Genomic DNA, 19992 nt, shown 5'->3' with positions numbered 1-19992 from the left:
ATTATGGAAAGAGCCTAAATGTCCATCAACTGATGAATGGATAAAGAAATTGTGGTTTATATACACTATGGAATACTACGTGGCAATGAGAAAAAATGAAATATGGCCTTTTGTAGCAACGTGGATGGAACTGGAGAGTGTGATGCTAAGTGAAATAAGCCATACAGAGAAAGACAGATACCATATGGTTTCACTCTTATGTGGATCCTGAGAAACTTAACAGGAACCCATGGGGGAGGGGAAGGAAAAAAAAAAAAAAGAGGTTAGAGTGGGAGAGAGCCAAAGCATAAGAGACTGTTGAGAACTGAGAGCAAACTGAGGGTTGATGGGGGGTGGGAGGGAGGAGAGGGTGGGTGATGGGTATTGAGGAGGGCACCTTTTGGGATGAGCACTGGGTGTTGTATGGAAACCAATTTGACAATAAATTTCATATATAAATAAAAAAAAAAAAAAAAAAAAGAGAAATGACCCTGTCCTGTTCTGAACACCTGTAATAGCTTTTTTGTAATAATAAGCTCTATTTTATTCCACCCTTACACTACAAATTCATGAGAGTAGTCAATGTATCATATTCACCAATTAAATCTCTGTACTGGATAAAAGTGCTTTGCACTAGTAGGTACCCAATAAATATCTGTTACTGAACTGAATTAAGAAATACAGATCCCAACTTTTAGATTTTTACAAGTTTTAAGTTAAGCTTAGGTCAAGTTAACTGTCAACTTCAATGACTGCTTTTGAAATTGCTGGCTGCTATACAGACCAAAGTTCATTACCTGCTTTGAGCATCTGTCTTCTCTAGCTTTTCCTGAAGTTGAATCCAGTCAATCAATGCTTTGAAATCTCTCACATAGTTATCCAGCATCATTAGCACCTCCTAGTTAAAACAAACAACATCATTAAACTCCATTCTGATACTGAAAAGTTTTAAGAAAAAACATTAGACTGAAGTACTTAGGAATTAATAGTTTTTACATAATACTCCTCATTGAGAAAGTAGCAAAACCTACTGATTTAGTTTTTTTTATCTTGTTTTATTTTCATTCTCACTGTATGATAAGAAATTAGTAAAGCTGAGAGTCCAAAGACCAAGAGATGGTATTGATATTCTTTCTCAAGAACCACCCCCCATGACCATTCTTTTAATCTTTTTTATTATTAAGTTTAATAAACAGTAAAGTATATAAATGTATATACAGATCATTTCAAAGCAAAGGCCCATGCATCCATCCACCCAGAACAATGCTAGTCTCTAGAAATTACCTGGTGTCTCCTCCCAATCATTACTCTGTCCTTGCTCTGAGGCAACCACTGCTTTGACTTGTAATAGTTTAATTTTTACCTGATTTTGAAATTCATATAAATGAAATTCATAGAGTATTAACATTTTGTGACTTCTTTTTTTACTTTGTTTACTAGGCTCATCCATGTTGCAGGATGAACCTGCAATTTATTTATTGCCATTGTCCAAGGTCACTTACTGAACAGTATTATATTGCATGCATATTTATTTACCCAATCTACAGCTGAAGAACATTGAGGTGATTTCCAAATTATATGCTGTTATTCATGTATGTCCTCTGCACATATGTATGCATTTCTATTGAGAACAAGCCCAAGAGAGGAAATACTGAGTCACAAGATGAGCATATGCTCTACTCCAGTATATAACACCAAACTGTTTTCCAAAGTGGTTGCCACTCTCCCCAGCAGTGTTGAGCCCTCCTTACTCCACACCCTCAACTACACTTGGTATTGTCTGTTTGGGGTTTACTTTAACCTGAGCCACTCTCGTTGGTGGTTATGTAATGGTTTCATTTTGGTTTCAAGATGGTTTTCTATGATTATTAATGATTTTCAGCCTTTTTTCATGCTTATTAGCCATCCTCATTTTGTGAAGTGCCTATTCAAGACTCTTTGATGGGAAGGAATTCCTTACATCTTTTGGATATGGGCCTTTTTTGGTTATACATGTTGCACACATATACTTGACTTTTTACTCTCCTAATGGAATAGAATGTTTTGATGAACATAAATCCCTAATTTTAAGGTAGTCTAACTTGTGACTCTTTTATCTAAGACTGATACTATCTGCATCAATTTTAAGCAATTATTTTCCTACCACAGGTCAGGAAGATATTCTCCAATATTGTCTTTTAGGGCATGGAGTCTCTCCTCTGTTACACTGGTCTGTTTATCTATTTTTGTACCAATATCAACCTAACTTACATTGCTGTAGCTCTAAAATAAAATGCAAAACGCAGTAGAGTAAATCCTCCCACTATATCTTTGACTAGGCTAATGCCAGCCCCTTGTTATTTCCATACAAATTTTAAAATCAGATTATCAATTTCCCAGGAAAAAAAATTTAAAACACAATTTTAATTGTAATTGTATATATTCTATAAAACAACTAGATGAAAACTGACATTTTTATAATATTGTATCTTCTGGTCTATGAAGAAATATATATATATCTTATTTATACCTATATATACTTGTACCTTATTCAGTGTCTCTCAAAATGTATGATAGTTTCCTGTGTAGAGGTCTTGCACATTTTTTTTAGCTTTAGCCCTAAGAATAAATGGTAGCTATTTAACTTTTTTTTCATTTTCTGTTACCATTGATTTTTGTATCCAGCAACTTTATTTTTTTAAAAAATTTTTTTTTCAACGTTTATTTATTTTTGGGACAGGGAGAGACAGAGTATGAACGGGGGAGGGTCAGAGAGAGAGGGAGACAGAGAATCGGAAACAGGCTCAAGGCTCTGAGCCATCAGCCCAGAGCCTGACGCGGGGCTCGAACTCACGGACCGCAAGATCGTGACCTGGCTGAAGTCGGACGCTTAACTGACTGCGCCACCCAGGCGCCCCTGTATCCAGCAACTTTAACTTACTCAATACATCTAATAATTTCTCTTTAGATTCTTCTGGATTTTCTAAATACATAAATATGAATATGTCATCTGTGAATAATGACATATTTATTTCTTCCTCTCCAAGTGTTATATATTTTATATGTTATTCTTGTCTTCCTGTGTTGGCCAGGATCTTAAGGACAATGTTGAATAGAAGTAAAGATGGCAGACTTTGTCTCATTCCCAATTTCAGAAGGAAAGTTCTCAACATTTCACCATTAAGTATGATGTTTACATAGGTTCTTTGGAAGATTCTATTAGTAAAGATGTTCGTTCTCAGTTTGCTGAATTTCATCAAATATTTTTCCTAGGTCTACTGGGACAATCATATGATTTTCACCTTTATTCATCTAATTTGATAAATATTAATTTCATTCTCAAATGATAAAACCAACATTGTGGTACTGGAAAGAACCTAACTTGACTGTGATGTATTGTCCAGTATTTGAATAACCAGATTAATATATCAATATTTGGTTTAGGATTTGTGCATCTGTATTATTAAGTGGTCTCTATTTTTATTTCTCCTGAGACCTTTGGTTATCAAGGTTATGCTGGCAGAGTTCTTTTTCTATGTTCTAGAAGAGTCTGTATAATACTGGCAATATTTTGCTCATTTTTTTTGGTTGAGATATGATTAACACGCCATAAAATTTACCATTTATAATTATACAATTCAGTCACTTTTAGTACATGCAGAGTTGTGCATCTATCCAATTCCAAAACATTGTCATCACCCCAAAAAGAAACCCAGTACCCATCAGCAGTCACTCCCCATTCTCTCCTCTTTCCAGCCCTTGGAAGCCACTACTCTACTTTCTGTCTCTATGGACTGGCCAGTTCTGGACAATTCAAATAAACAGTATCATACAGAATATGGCCTTTTGTGGCAAAATTCTTTCATTTAATTTTTTCTTTTTTTTCTGAATATTTTTTTTAATATTTATTTTTGAGAGAGACAGAGACAGAATGCAAGTGGGTTAGGGACAGAGAGAGAGACACAGAATCCGAAGCAGGCTCCAGGCTCTGAGCTGTCAGCACAGAGCTTGACATGGGGCTCGAACTTATGAACTGTGAGATCATGACCTGAACCGAAGTCAGACGCTCAACCGACTGAGCCACCCAGGCGCCGCTAATGTTTTCAAGATTCATCCATCTGGTACCATGTATCTGTACTCATTCTTTTTCGTGACTAAATAATTGCATAAACAAACACATTTTGCTTATTCATTTATCGGTTGATGGATACTTGGCTTGTTTCCACCTTTTGCCTATTAGAAATAATGCTGCTATGAATATTCACATCCAAGTTTTTCTATGAAAATATGTTTCTATTTCTCTTGGGTGTATACCTAGTAGTGGATTTACTAAGTCATATGGTAACTCTAAATTTAACATGAACTACCAAAATGTTTTCTACAACAGCTGCACCATTTTACATTCCCAGCAGCAATATACAGGCACACCTCATTTGACTATGCTTCATTTTATTGCAGTTCACAGATATCATGTTTTTTTACAAATTGAAGGTTTGTAGCAACCCTGTGCTAAGTCTGTCTACACCATTTTTCCAACAGTGATTGCTCACTTCATGTCTCATGTTACATTTTGGTAATTCTTGTAATATTTCAAACTTTTTCATTACTATTATATTTGTTATGGTTACAATTCATTGAAACCTCAGATGATTGTTAGCAATTTTTAGCATAAAGCATTATTTAAGGCACATACACTGTTTCCTTAGACATGCTGCTATTGCACACTTATGACTACAGTATAAACATAACTTATATGTACTGGGAAACCAAAAAATTCATTGACTTGCTCTATTGTGGTATTTGCTTGATTGCAGTGGTCTGGAACTGAACCTGGAGGATGTCCAAGGTATGTCTGTATGAGGGCCAAATTCTTGACAACCTCAGCAGCACCTGCTATTTTCTGATTTGTTGAGTCTAGTCATCCTAACAAGTATAGTATTATTGTGGTTTTTATTTGCATTTCCCTGATGACTAAAGTTATTGAGCATATTCTCATGTGCTTATTGGACATATGTAAATCTTCTTTGAAGAAATGTCTATTCAAATTATTTGCCAATTTTTGGCCTAGGTTATTTGTCCTTTATATTTTTGAGCTGCAAGAGTTCTCTATATATTCTAAATATTAGACTGGTATAAGACACATGGCTTGAAAATATTTTCTCTCATTCTGTGGGGTGTCTTGTCAACTAACAGCATCCTGTAATACACATAAGTTTTTAATTTTAATGAAATTCTATTTATTTATTTTACCTTTGGTTGTGTTTTTGGTATCATATCTAAGAAACTGCTGCCAAGTCCAAGGTCACAAAGATTTACACCTATGTTTTCTTCAAAGAATTTCATAGTTTCAGTTTTACATTTAGGTCTTTCATTTATTTTCAGTTATTTTTTTGTATATGGTGTGAGGTAAGGATCCAAATTCATTCTTTGTGTGTGGATATCTAGTTGATCCCAACACCATTTGTTGAAAAGACTATTCTTTTTCCATTAAATGATCTTGGCACCCTTATCAAAAATCAATGGACACAGATGTGGATTTATTTCTGAACTCTCAATTCTCTTCCATTGATCTATAACTATCCTTATCCCAGTACCATGCTATTTTGATTACTGTAGCTTTGTAATGAGTTTTGAATTCTGAGTTTTGAAAAGAACTTTGTTCTTTTTCAAGATGGTTTTTGGCTATTCTGTGTCCCTTGCATTTCCATTCAGATTTTAGGATCACCTTGTCCACTTCTGCAAAAAAGGAGATTAGAATTTCAGTAGGGATTGGACCAAATCTGTATATCACTTTGGGGACCATTGCCATCTTAATATTAAGTTTTCCAATCCACAAGTTCAGATATCTTCCTCTTTATTTAGGTCTTCTTTAATTTCTTTTAATGATGTTTTGTAGTTTTTAGTGTACAAGTCTTGAACATCTTTGGTTAAATTTATTACTCAATGTTTCTTTTTTTTTCTTTTTCATGCCATTATAATGGGACTGCTTTCTTAATCTCACTTTTTTATTGTGCATTACTAACATATAGAAACACAATTTTATGCACTGATCTTGTATTCTGCAACCCTTCTGAGTTTGTTTATTAGCTCTAATAATTTTATGTGTGTGAATGGATTCTATAAGGTTTTCTATATGTAGAACCAAGTCATCTGCAGATATAATTTTACTTCTTCCTTTCAATCTGGATGCTTTCTATTTCTTTATCTTGTCTAATTGCCCTGGCTAGAACCTCAAGTATAAGACTGAAAAGAAGCAGTGAGAATAGACATCAGTATTTTGTTCCTGTTATTAGCAGGGAAAGCTAATTTTTGTCTTTAGATAATTCAAGTTACATTACTGTAATACTACATTCTACATATTTGGCAAAGATTTTTTCTTCTTGGTACTGATTAGTCTTGCATACTAATGGCAATGAAAATGTATATAAGAAAAGACTATAAAAATATAGGCCACTGAGATCCACTCCATTGCTCAGAAAGAAAAACTGACCCAAGTATAAATATGTGTGTAGATAGTGGTTAATTGTCCAAAGTTGTCATTTAAAATGTATAAGACAAAGAAATTTAAAGTGTTCACTTTATCAGTCTCATACCATTCTCACCTTACTCACCTTACTATGGAGACATACCAGTCTCATTTTACTAGAAATGGCAACTTTCCATACTCCCAAAGATGACCATCAGAAAATACCAACCAACTATAAAAATGATCATTTGGTTTATAAATACATTACTTTTCCATAACTAAGTCTTACTTTCTAGTATTATTGTAACTCCAACCAACTATAAAAATGATCACTTGGATTATAAACATGTTACTTTTCCATAACTAAGCTTACTTTCTAGTATTCAGTGGAACTCAAAACCTCAAAAACACTTTTCACTTATGTTTTTTAAAATATAGATACACTTTGGAAATCAGACCCAAGATTGATTATGTATGCCAAATTAGCCACAAATAAAATACAGTACCAACCTCACATTAGTCATAAATGTTATATTCTAATTTAAAATACTCTTCTGAACAAAGAAGTATTGTTTATTTCCTTTCAAAGGTAATCCTTAGTGCCAAATCCCTGGTAATAAAAGTCTTCTACAATCAGGAAAAGGAAAAAATTTTTTAATTTACTTGGCTTCCTTTTCTCAATTCTACGAATATAATTCAAATTCAATTAAGTTCAACTTAAATCGCCTACATTAGGCACAGAAAGATGTAATTCAGAATAATTTATTTCAGAAGTTTTATGATTTCCCTTTTTGCTTAAAAAAAAAGAAAAAAGAGAAAAAGAGAAAAAAACCCTCTAATGGGCAAGCATATAAGCAGCTACACTTCTGATACTAGTTGGCACAGAGAAAGTACATTTGGTGGCTTAAACAACCTATTTTAAGGAATGCTTAGCACAATGTTATCAGAAATGATCAGAGTGGTACCATGCAGCTGTAATCTGAGTCATGTTTTATGAACAGGGGAATACAAACAAGACACGCAGCTGGAGCAGCTTCTTAGTCACTGATGCACATCTTTCTCCCTACAGCTATGAAGGCCATTTTGTCAATCAGGATGAAACAGAACAAAAGTGGCTCTGAAAGTAATGTTATAGGCATTCAGATAACTACATATAGATATACAGCTAAAATTACCAATTAGTTTACCAATTGGCTGCAACGGGTTCGATTGGTTTGTAATTAATTCTAGTTACTGGCGCACAGAGCAGGATGGTTGGCGCCATCCCTTTGTCCTCCTGACACACAATACTAGTGCACAGGCCCTTGGGCCCAGGACATCAACACAGCCCTCCAATTCAGCTACAGGAATGTGCACAGTGGTGTGCCCCTGTGGTGATAAAGGGATGGAAACATGCATCACATGAGAAGTCAGTGATAAAGGGAACCTTATAAGAAAGAGCTTTACCAAAAGTGAAACAAGTTTTTAAAAGCATTATTTTTAAGAACAATAGTTTTAAAAAGTTTTTTAAAAGCTACAAATAGAATAAATAGTTCAAAAGAGAAATCATTGGAAAGAAAAATGGCAAGTAAACCACTTTCAAAACTAACAGTATCATTCACAGTAGTCTTCAACCTTTAATCATTCATTTCTTTCAAATACTTCCCCTTAATTTTCTATATAAGCAGCCTAGTAAAAAAAAAAAATACAAAACATATTCAATGAATGAAAACTTATAAATGAAAATCTGCTAATGGAAACCACTCTCCTTTAATTTAATTTTTACCAGGTTCTTTGTGGATAAATAAAATTTGCAGTTGCCTGGGTAATGATACAAATATTCTACTGCAGTGGCTAATTTTTATCTCAACTCATTTACAAGCTGGCTTGATTAGACATTTTCTCTTATGGTACTCCTACTAACAAAACTCAAGAGACCTACTGCAGCTAATAATAAGTAAACAATGATACTAAAAAATAATTTGTCATGGGGCACCTGGGTGGCTCAGTTAGTTAAGCATCCAATTTCAGCTTAGATCATGATCTCACAGTTTGTGAGTTCAAGCCCCACAGTGGGCTCTATGCTACCAGTGCAAACCCACTTTGGATCCTCTGTCTCCTTCGCTCTCTGCCCCTACCCCACTCAAGCTCTCTCATTCTCTCTCAAAAATAAGTATTTTTAGAAAACTGTCGTATACACTGTATGCCAGCCAACTTGACATAATCTTAAAAAAAAATTGTTGCAAGTCTCAAAATAACATACTCAAATTCCCCACTGATGCCTGCAAGTTTACCTAAACACCTGCTTAAGGCATTTATTTTGCCAAACTATTCTCCCAATACCAAACTAAATGCTTATATTCAGGCTGAAGGTCCTCAGCACTCATTTATACCAAGCTCCTCGTTTATAGAGACAAAGGTAGAAAAAGGTTTGGTGATTTCTTCCAAAGTCCTACAACTAGCTTAGAGGAAACATGGAAATCATGACTATTCCTCACTTTCCTTGCAAAGGACAGTACAAATACCATGCGCAAAACTCTCCCACAATCCTACAGCCCAAAGTCACCTCTCCAGCTATGATATTACCAAGTATAATAACTAATGTCAATACATAGACTAAACTCCTAAGTGCTATTCCTGAACCTGAAAGGGAAAAAACACTTTTTTCCCTCATGCCATTTATTGTTATAAATAAATGGTTATTGTTATAACACATCTCACATCGTAAGAGAAAAACACCATGATTTTTTCTAAAATTTTAACTCCCACTGAGTCACCATGCATGGAAGAGCAAAATCTATTTCAAAGGCATAAACTGACTCTTTCTCTTCATCAATCAAATCTCAAATACTTTTAGTGATCCAGAGGAATAATAGAACAGAACTATAACCTTTGCTATACATCTTGTGTCTGGACACCAAGATCTATGTTCTGTGTTGCACTCATTATCTGGTAAATTTCTATCATTTCAACATAACAGTAGAAAATAACTGAAAAAATTTAAAAAAACAGAAACGCTCGATGAAAAATATCAATAACCCAAGATAATATCCACAGCAGGAATGGCACAGATATTCCTTTCTAAAAGAAAGTCCTTAAATACATTTTTATAAAATCTTTGATGTTTATATCAATAGGATATGTTTGATCAAAAACAGTTTTGTTATAGTTATAACTTTTTCAGGCTCATGAATAGCACCCAAAACAGTGCAAGCAGTAATAAATATTCAGTAAACAGTTGTTGCATGAAAGATAAGTCTAGAACTAAAGGTTAGTTCTGCTGGTAATTCATTACATAATGTCAGACAGATCACTTAGTTTTTCAGTTTCCTATGGGTAAAATAAGAAGGCTGGATTATATAATTTCTAAAATTATATTCAGATATGATTTATGATACTATTTCACATTTTGTGCTATTTTTGTTTCTAATACAAATCATATGTACATTTTAAATTCTTTTTTTCTAACAAAACTAAATTTTAATATGTCTGTATTTCTTGATTTTTTAAATGTGAAGTTTTACAAAAAAAAAAAAAAATACTCTAATTGTAAGTAGGAAATAAGGGGCACCTGGCTGGTTCAGTCAGTAGAGCATCCAACACTTGATCTCAGGGTCATGAGTTCAAGCCCCATGTTGGGCATGGAGCTGCCTTAAAAAAAAATTTTTTTTATGGTTAAAAAAATAAACAGGAAACAAGAACTGTACCTTTTACGGAAACTGTTCTATTTCCAAGAATCCTTATAAATTCATCCTTTGATACTTATAAAACTCAACTGTTTTTAAAAATTTCATGCTCTATGGTGAGTGTAACTGAATTACAAAATCAGTATTAGGGTAGCTGTTAAATGAAGTATAATTATTTTAAAGTTTTTAATCCTATAACTACAAAAAATATTTCTGAGACAAATAACTTAATTCTAAAACAAAAACATGATACCTTAAAAATAAGGTAATTGCTAAGGAAAGACTGTATAAATATTTTGTAGGCCCTGTAAATTTTTACTAGAGTATCACAAACTAGATTTAAGACTCATTTATTAAATTTTTACTGTATGTACCCAGAGTGTAGTAGAAACAAAAAAAGCAGATGACATGGTCTTCACTAAAGATGCTTCCAATCTTATTAAAAATACAAACCACCAAACACTTCTACTTAAGAAATGGATCATGACCAAATTTCAATGTAAATACTCATTAACAAAGAAAACAACAAAAGATACCTAAATCTTTAAACAAATATGTTACCATGAAATCTGCCTTATTTGTTCATGACTAAGAACAATTATATCTGTAAACTCCCCCAAATTGTTCAATTTCACTTATTTATTATTTTACTGGAGGATAATTGGTAAATTAATATGGTAAATTATGCTACTTCATTCTTTCACTATCACCTAATGAAATGAAGAGCACACTGTCATAAAGACTTCAGTCCCATAATCGATAATTACAGCATTCCAACTAAATTGAAATAGCTTACAGGAATGTCCACCCAAGAAGTTAGTGTATATAACAACTAAGAGAACTACACATATCAGCCATATGAGAGCTAATTATTATATTTCTGATATTGTTATCATTATCAATGCACTTTGTAATTTGAGCTCACTGGCAGCACATCTTCATGGATTACTTTTGCAAACCATCATTTCCATGACTGTGCCTCTATTAAATATTTAAAAACAGTGAGGAAAAGAGGAATGGGTGTAGAGCAACTACATGACAGTGTAGCTAGATCCCACTCAAATGACTGTCTCATCTTCTTCTGAAGGGGAAATAAGAAGCCTCTTGCTAAAGAACACTGGACAGAATTTCCTGGGATACAATTTTATAAAAATCCATTTCCTAAAGATTTCTCTCTCTGTTTCCTAACACCATCAGCTCAAATTCCTTGATGTGCCCACAGGTGACGAATAAATTCCTATTAAATAGTTTTCACCAAAGAAACAAAACTTCACCAAAAGAATAAAACTCAGCAAACATTAGGAATTCAAGGTTTACCTTCTTAATGTTCTTGCCTTGTTTTATTCAGTCTTCCTATTTTATAATTGCAATATATTTAATTTTTTATGGGAATCATGGAAAGATAAGGAAATGTTCACCTAATTTAATTGTGACAAGAGTCATTCCAAAAAGAAGCCCAAGTCAGAGATGCAGCAGAGCAGGTTTATAGGTATTGAAGCCTGTTATCGGAAGGCATTGTCAGAATACCAGGAAATAAGAAATGAGCAAAACCTTGACAGGATTCAGGGAGGGGATGAGAGCAAGTGAACAGGATTCAAGATGAGGCAGTTTATAGACAGGCTGAAGCCACAAGCATGGTTAGAAAGAGACTGAGAATTTGGAGATCTAACATGTTGCCACAATCAAAAATTGTGACTAAATTATTGGCACCATGGAATAGAGAAGACAAAAGCAGGGGCATTTCTAATGGGTCTCATCATCTTGACAGAAGACTAGATAACTAAGCCTTTCCTGAGATGGCTATCTAAGATAGCCCTTTTTAACTTTTCAGAGAGAGAGTTAAATTTCCAAGTCTGTAACATCATCCCTCTATTATGCTTTATCATCCATGTTTCTCATCCAGGGTGTAAGTAGAATAGATTAATCAAGAATCTGTGATACATCCTTTTCAGGTAACAATCATCTTTAAGAATTTCATGAAAATTATGGACCTCCTACCCAAAACAACATACATGAACAAAATAATTTCAATACCTACAGATGATTTACAAACACAGGTCTAAGAATTCAAGGTTAAGAATCCCTACTCTAGACATTCTCCAAGATACAACACACATTAGGACACACATAATAAGTCTCCATTTAAAAAGATGGCTTAAAAAGATGGACATCATACAAGGTATCTTCTCCAACCAAAGCAGAATAAAGTTAACTGATAACAAAGTTAAAACTAGAAAATTCACAAATTTATTGAATTTAAACAATAAATTGGTCAAGAAAAATATCACAAGAGGTAACAGAAAACAGAGACAAATGAAAATAACAATACAACAGATTAAAACTTAAGAGACATATCTAAAGCAGTACTCAGAGGGAAATTTATAGCTATAAATGCTTACATAAAAAACTAGAAAGATCTCAAATCAAAAACTTAACTTTACAACTTAAGAAGCTAAAAAATAACAAACTAAATCCAAAGCTAGCAGAAAGAAATAAAAAGTATAGCATTAACAAATTAGAGAGAGAAAGAATTTCAGAGAAAAGAAGAGGAGGTTGGAGGTGTAGGACGCTGGGCTCACCTCATCCTCCTGATCGCTTAGATTCCACCCACATCTGCCTAAATAACTCAGAAAAACACCAGAACGGACTCTCCAGAGCCAAGCATGAACAAGAGGCCCACAGAAAAGGGTAGCAAGGGCAGAGAGGCCGTGCATGCTACATGGACTGGCAGGAGAGAGCCAGGGCGGCAGAGGGGCAGCCCACTCTGCAAGGCAGAGCTCCCAAAGTCTGGCTTGCAAAAGCGGAGAGGCCGGACTGCCTGAGTTCTAACAGCCACCGGGACTTAACATCTGGAATGTTAAAACTCAACACCTCTACTATCTGAGAGTGGGGAGGGTGAGAGGATGCCGGGAGGAGAGTTGTTGAGTCCCAGAAGGACAGAGCTCATCTCAGTGGGGGAACAAAGGCACTAGCAAGTACCATTTCCCTCTCCCATCCCCCAGCCAAAAGTCCACAGGGAACCAGTTCCCGTCACCAAACTTGCTTGCACCCCGCAAACACCCAATGCGGTGCTTCTGTGGATACATCCCTCCTAGGGGCCAGCCTCCCTCCTGGTGCTTCGGGACCCTCCCGCAGGGGACCACCTACGGCAAAGCAAGCCAAGACTGCCCCTCCAGCCTCAGTGCACCTTGCAGATCCACCCTGTCTAATACGCCCTTGGCCAGATCCCATTAAAGCAGCACCACAAGCCTTGCAGTATGCAAGCAGCCCAGACAGGGGTCACACCACTCCACAGTGAGTCCTACCCCTAAGAGAGGGGAAGATAAGGTACACACCAGTCTGACAAGTTACTCTGGAGAGCACAGTGGAAGTGCCCTGCAGTTTGGAGATACCGCAGGGACTACCCAAAATGAAGAAACAGAAGAATTCTCCTCAAAAGGAACTCCAGGAAGTAGCAACAACTAACGAATTGATCAAAAATGATGTAAGCAATATAATGGAACAAGAATTTAAAATAATAGTCATAAAATTAATTGCTGGGCTTGAAAAAAACATAAAGGAGAGCAGAGAATCTATTGCCACAGAGATAAAGGGACTAAGTTATAGTTAGGAGGAGCTAAAAAATGCTATAAATGAGGTGCAAAATAAAATGGAGGTGGGCATAGCACGGATTGAAGAGGCAGAGGAGAGAAGGTGAATTAGAAGATAAAATTATGGAAAAAGAGGAAGCTAAGAAAAAGAGAAATAAAAAATCCAGGAGTATGAGGGGAGAATTAGAGAACTAAGTGATGCAATCAAATGGAACAATAACCCTATCAAAAGAATTCCAGAAGAAGAAGAGAGAAAAAGGGGCTGAAGGTGTACTTGAACAAATCATAGCTGAGAACTTCCCTGATCTGGGGAAGGAAACAAGCATTGAAATCCAAGAGGCACAGAGAACTCCCTTCATACAAAACTTGAATCGATCTTCTGCACAACATATCATAGTGAAACTGGCAAAATACAAGGATAAAGAGAGAATTCTGAAAGCATCTAGGGATAAACACGCTCTAACTTACAAAAGTAGATGCCTAAGAGTAGTAGCAGACCTATCTACTGAAACTTGGCAGGCCAGAAAGGAATGGCAGGAAATCTTCAATGTGATGAACAGACAAAATATGCAGCTAAGAATCCTTTATCCAGCAAGTCAGTCATTTAGAATAGAAGGAGAGATAAAGGTCTTTCCAAACAAACAAAAACTGAAGGAATTCATCACTAAACCAGCCCTACAAGAGATCCTAAGGGGGATTCTGTGAGTGAAATGTCGCAAGGACCACAAAGTACCAGAGACATCACTACAAGCGTGAAACCTACAGACATCACAATGACTCTAAACCCATATCTTTCTATAGTAACACTGAATGTAAATGGACTAAATGCGCCAACCAAAAGACATAGGGTATCAGAATGGATAAAAAAACAAGACCCATCTATTTGCTGTCTACAAGAGACTCATTTTAGACCTGAGGACACCTTCAGATTGAAAGTGAGGGGATGGAGAACTATTTATCATGCTACTGGAAGCCAAAAGAAAGCTGGAGTAGCCATACTTATATAAGACAAACTAGACTGTAAATTAAAGGCTATAACAAGAGATGAAGAAGGGCATTATATAATAATTACAGGGTCTATCCATCAGGAAGAGCTAACAATTATAAATGTCTACGTGCTGAATATGGGAGCCCCCAAATATATAAAACAATTAATCACAAACATGAGCAACCTTATTGATAAGAATGTGGTAATTGCAGAGGACTTTAATACTCCACTTACAGGAATGGAGAGATCATGTAGACACAGGATCAATAAAGAAACAAGGGCCCTGAATGATACATTGGACCAAATGGACTTGACAGATATATTTAGAACTCTGCATCCCAAAGCAACAGAAGATACTTTCTTCTCGAGTGCACATGGAACATTCTCCAAGATAGATCACATACTGGGTCACAAAACAGCCCTTCATAAGTATAAAGAAGTGAGATCATACCATGCACACTTTCAGACCACATGCCATGAAGCTTGAAATCAACCACAGGAAAAAGTCTGGGAAACCTCCAAAAGTATGGAGGTTAAAGAACACCTTACTAAAGAATGAGTGGGTCAACCAGGCAATTAGAGAAGAAATCAAAAAATATATGGAAACAAATGAAAATGAAAATACAACAATCCAAATGCTTTGGGATGCAGCGAAGGCAGTCCTGAGAGGAAAATACATTGCAATCCAGAAGCTGGTACGTCTTTGTCTGAGGGCTTACGCTTCAGAGCTTTGGGCCAGCTTTCAGGAACTAAGGGCACAGCCATGAAGAAGAACGCAGTCTCACTATGGCCCACCATGCCATTTACAGCAGATCAATGAAACCAAGAGTTGGTTTTTTGAAAAAATAAACAAAATTGATATACCTCTAGCCAGACTTCTCAAAAAGAAAAGGGAGAGGAGCCAAATAGATACAATCATGAATGAAAATGTAATTATTATAATCAATCCCTCAGAAATATAAGTAATTATCAGGGAATACTATGAAAAATTATATGCCAACAAACTGGAAAACCTGGAAGAAACGGACAAATTCCTAAGCACCCACACACTTCCAAAACTCAGGAAGAAATAGAAAATTTGAAGAGACCCATAACCAGCGAAGAAATTGAATCAATTATCAAAAATCTCCCAACAAATAAGAGTCCAGGATCAGATGGCTTCCCTGGGGAATTCTACCAGACATTTAAAGCAGAGTTAATACCTATCCTTCTCAAGCTGTTCCAAAAAAGAAAAAGGGAAGGAAAACTTCCAGACTCATTCTATGAAGCCAGTATTACTTTGACTGCCAAACCAGAAAGAGACCCAGCAAAAGAAGAGAACTACAGGCCAATATCCCCGAGGAATACGGATGCAAAAATTCTCAACGAGATACTAGCAAATCGAATTCAACAGCATGCAAAAAGAATTATTCACCATGATCAAGTGGGATTCATTCCTGGGCTGTAGGGCTGGTTCAATATTCATAAATCAATCAATGTGATACATCACATTAATAAAACAAAGGATAAGAACCATATGATCCTGTCAATCGATGCAGAAAAAGCATCTGACAAAATTCAGCATCCTTTCTTAATAAAAACCCTCGAGAAAGTCGGGATAGAAGGAACATACTTAAACATCATAAAAGCCATTTATGAAAAGCCCACAGTTAATACCATCCTCAATGGGGAAAAACTGAGAGCTTTCTCCCTGAGATCAGGAACACGACAGGGATGTCCACTCTCACCGCTGTTGTTTAACATAGTGTTGGAAGTGCTAGCATCAGCAATCAGACAACAAAAGGAAATCAAAGGCATCAAAATTGGCAATGATGAAGTCAAGCTTTCACTTATGAAGATGACATGATATTATACATGGAAAACCCAACAGATTCCACCAAAAGTCTGCTAGAACTGATACATGAATTCAGCAAAGTCACAGGATACAAAATCAATGTACAGAAATCAGTTGCATTCTTATACACTAATAATGAAGCAACAGAAAGACAAATAAAGAAACTGATCCCATTCACAATTGCACCAAGAAGCATAAAATACGTAGGAATAAACCTAACCAGAGATGTAAAAGATCTGTATGGGGGCGCCTGGGTGGCGCAGTCGATTAAGCGTCCGACTTCAACCAGGTCACGATCTCACGGTCCGTGAGTTCGGGCCCCGCGTCGGGCTCTGGGCTGATGGCCCAGAGCCTAGAGCCTGTTTCCGATTCTGTGTCTCCCTCTCTCTCTGCCCCTCGCCCGTTCATGACCTGTCTCTCTCTGTCCCAAAAATACATAAACGTTGAAAAAAAAAATTTAAAAGATCTGTATGCTGAAAACTATAGAAAGCTTATGAAGGAAACTGAAGAAGATACAAAGAAATGGAAAAACATTCCGTGCTCATGGATTGGAAGAATAAATATTGTTAAAACGTCAATACTACCCAAAGCTATCTACACATTCAATGCAATCCCAATCAAAGTTGTACCAGCATTCTTCTCGAAGCTAGAATAAGCAATCCTAAAATTTGTATGGAACCACAAAAGGCCCTGAATAGCCAAAGTAGTATTGAAGAAGAAGACCAAAGTGGGAGGCATCACAACCCCAGACTTTAGCCTCTACTGCAAACCTGTAATCATTAAGACATCATGGTATTGCCACAAAAACAGACACGTAGACCAACGGAATAGAATAGAGACTCCAGAATTGGACCCACGAAAGTATGGCCAACTAATCTTTGACAAAGCAGGAAAGAATATCCAATAGAAAAGAAAAACAGTCTCTTTAACAAATGGTGCTGGGAGAACTGGACAGCAACATGCAGAAGAATGAAACTAGACCACTTTCTCACACCATTCACAAAAATAAACTCAAAATGGATGAAGGACATTTCCTGGTGAGACAGAAAACCATCAAAACCCTAGAGGAGAAAGCAGGAAAAAACCTCTCTGACCTCAGCCGCAGCAATTCCTTACTTGACACATCTCCAAAGGCAAGGGAATTATAGCAAAAATGAACTATTGGGACCTCATGAAAATAAAAAGCTTCTGCACTGCAAAGGAAACAATCAACAAAACTAAAAGGCAACCAACAGAATGGGAGACAATAGTTCCAAATGACATATCAGACGACAAAGGGCTATTATCCAAAATCTATAAAGAACTCACCAAACTCCACACCCGAAAAACAAATAATCCTATGAAGAAATGGGCAGAACACGTAAATAGACACTTCTCTAAAGAAGACATCCATATGGCCAACAGGCACATGTAAAGATGCTCAATGTCACTCCTCATCAGGGAAATACAAATCAAAACTACTCAGATACCACCTCACACCAGTCAGAGTGGCTAAAATGAACAAATCAGGAGACTATGGATGCTGGTGAGGATGTGGAGAAATGGGAACCCTCTTGCACTGTTGGTGGGAATGCAAACTGGTGCAGCCGCTCTGGAAAACAGTGTGGAATTTCCTCAAAAAATTAAAAATAGATCTACCCTATGACCCAGCAATAGCACTGCTAGGAATTTACCCAAGGGATACAGGAGTGCTGATGCATAGGGGCACTTGTACTCCAATGTTTATAGCAGCACTTTCAACAATAGCCAAAATATGGAAAGAGCCTAAATGTCCATCACTGATGAATGGATAAAGAAATTATGGTATATATATATACAATGGAATACTACTTGGCAACGAGAAAGAATGAAATATGGCCTTTTGTAGCAACATGGATGGAACTGAAGAGTGTTATGCTAAGTGAAATAAGTCATACAGAGAAAGATACCATATGTTTTCACTCTTATGTGGATCCTGAGAAACTTAACAGAAGACCATGGGGGAGGGGGAGGGGGAAAAAAGTTACAGAGAGGGAACGAGGCAAACCATAAGAGACTCTTAAAAACTGAGAATAAACTGAGGGTTGATGGGGGGTGGGAGGGAGGGGAAAGTGGGTGATGGGCAATGAGGAGGGCACCTGTTGGGATGAGCACTGTTGTATGGAAACCAATTTGACAATAAATTTCATATTAAAAAAAAAACCAACACCTTCACAGGTACTTTTGCACCTTTTGCTGAATATGAGTATTGTCTTTTGAATAGCTGTTACAAGGGGAAACAATGTTTAAATTATTAACATTGGATGAAGGCTAATCATGGTCACTTGTCTAAGTATCTGGAAGTGGCAATAAAAATTCCCTCACACTTGTTTAGTGCTTTCTAATTTCCAAGCACTTTCACATGTCATCTTGATTAACCCTCAGTACAGTGTAGTAAAGTAGTTAAAGGCTCAGGCTCAGCAGGGGGGCTGCCTGGATTGAGGCCCTTACTCTGCCATATTTAACCTCTCTAAACCCTGGATTTCTTTTCTGAAAATAGGAACAGCAGTACTGGTCTGTGGGAATATTGTGTGGATTAAGTGTGATGATCTGGGTGAAGTAGTTAGCACAGTGTCTTTGACAATAAATTTCATTTAAAAAAAAATGAATAAATGTTGAAAAAAAAAGGAAAAAAAAAAAGCCAATGACTGCCAAGGCAAATCATACTCAAATTCACAAAATGCACAGGCAAGAAAGGAATCCTGAAAGCAGCAAGGGGAAAAAAGCCCTTAACCTACACGTTCACAGAAGATCTGTATACAGAAACTTGGCAGGTCAGAAAGGTACGGCAGGAATATATTCAATGTGCTAAACAGGATAAATATACAGCCAAGAATTCTTTATTCAGCAAGGCTGTCATTCAAGACAGAAGGAGAGATAAGAGTTTCCCAGACAAAGAAAAACTAAAGGAGTTCATGACCATTAAACCAGCCCTGTAAGAAATTTTAAGGGAGAATCTTTGGAGAAATTAAAATACCAAAGCAACAAAGACTAAAAAGGACTGAAGAGTATCACCAAAAACACTAACTTTACAGGTAACACACTGGCACTAAATTCACATCTTTCAATAATCACCCTGAAATTAAATGGACTAAATGCTCGAATCAAAAGACACAGGGTATTAGAATGGATAAAAAAAAATAAAAGTAGTCTATATGCTGCCACAAGAGACTCATTTGAGACCTAAGGATGCCTGCAGATTGAAAGTAAGGGGATGGAGAACCATCTATCTATCATGCTAATGGACATCAAAAGAAAGCTGCAGTAGCCATACTTATATCAGACAAGGTAGATTTTTAAATCAAAGATTGTAACAAGAGATAAAGAAGGGCATTATATCATAATTAAGGCGTCTTTCCATCTAACAATAAGGAAAGAAGATCTAACAATTATAAATATTTATGCCCCCAATGTGAAGCACCCAAATATATAACTCAATTAAAAAACAAACAAAGAAACTCATTGTGGGGGTG

The 19992-nt window shown here is 36.2% G+C and overlaps 1 protein-coding gene across 1 annotated transcript in view; it reads right to left on the bottom strand.

The window, feature by feature from the left end:
* Positions 1-19992, bottom strand: part of SCAPER (S-phase cyclin A associated protein in the ER) — a 512156-nt gene that overhangs the window by 454587 nt on the left and 37577 nt on the right. Inside the window, exon 4 of the mRNA XM_040492187.1 lies at positions 777-877. Within this exon, the coding sequence (XP_040348121.1) occupies positions 777-868 (92 nt within the window). The 5' untranslated portion in view covers positions 869-877. The remainder of the gene's footprint in view (positions 1-776; positions 878-19992) is intronic.

The sequence above is a fragment of the Herpailurus yagouaroundi genome, unplaced genomic scaffold, assembly GCF_014898765.1.
Source record: "Herpailurus yagouaroundi ecotype Mexico unplaced genomic scaffold, PumYag 184, whole genome shotgun sequence".
In the NCBI taxonomy this organism is placed as follows: Eukaryota; Metazoa; Chordata; class Mammalia; order Carnivora; family Felidae; genus Herpailurus; species Herpailurus yagouaroundi.
Note: the sequence above shows the minus strand (reverse complement) of the source record. Positions and strands in the feature narration are given on the sequence as shown.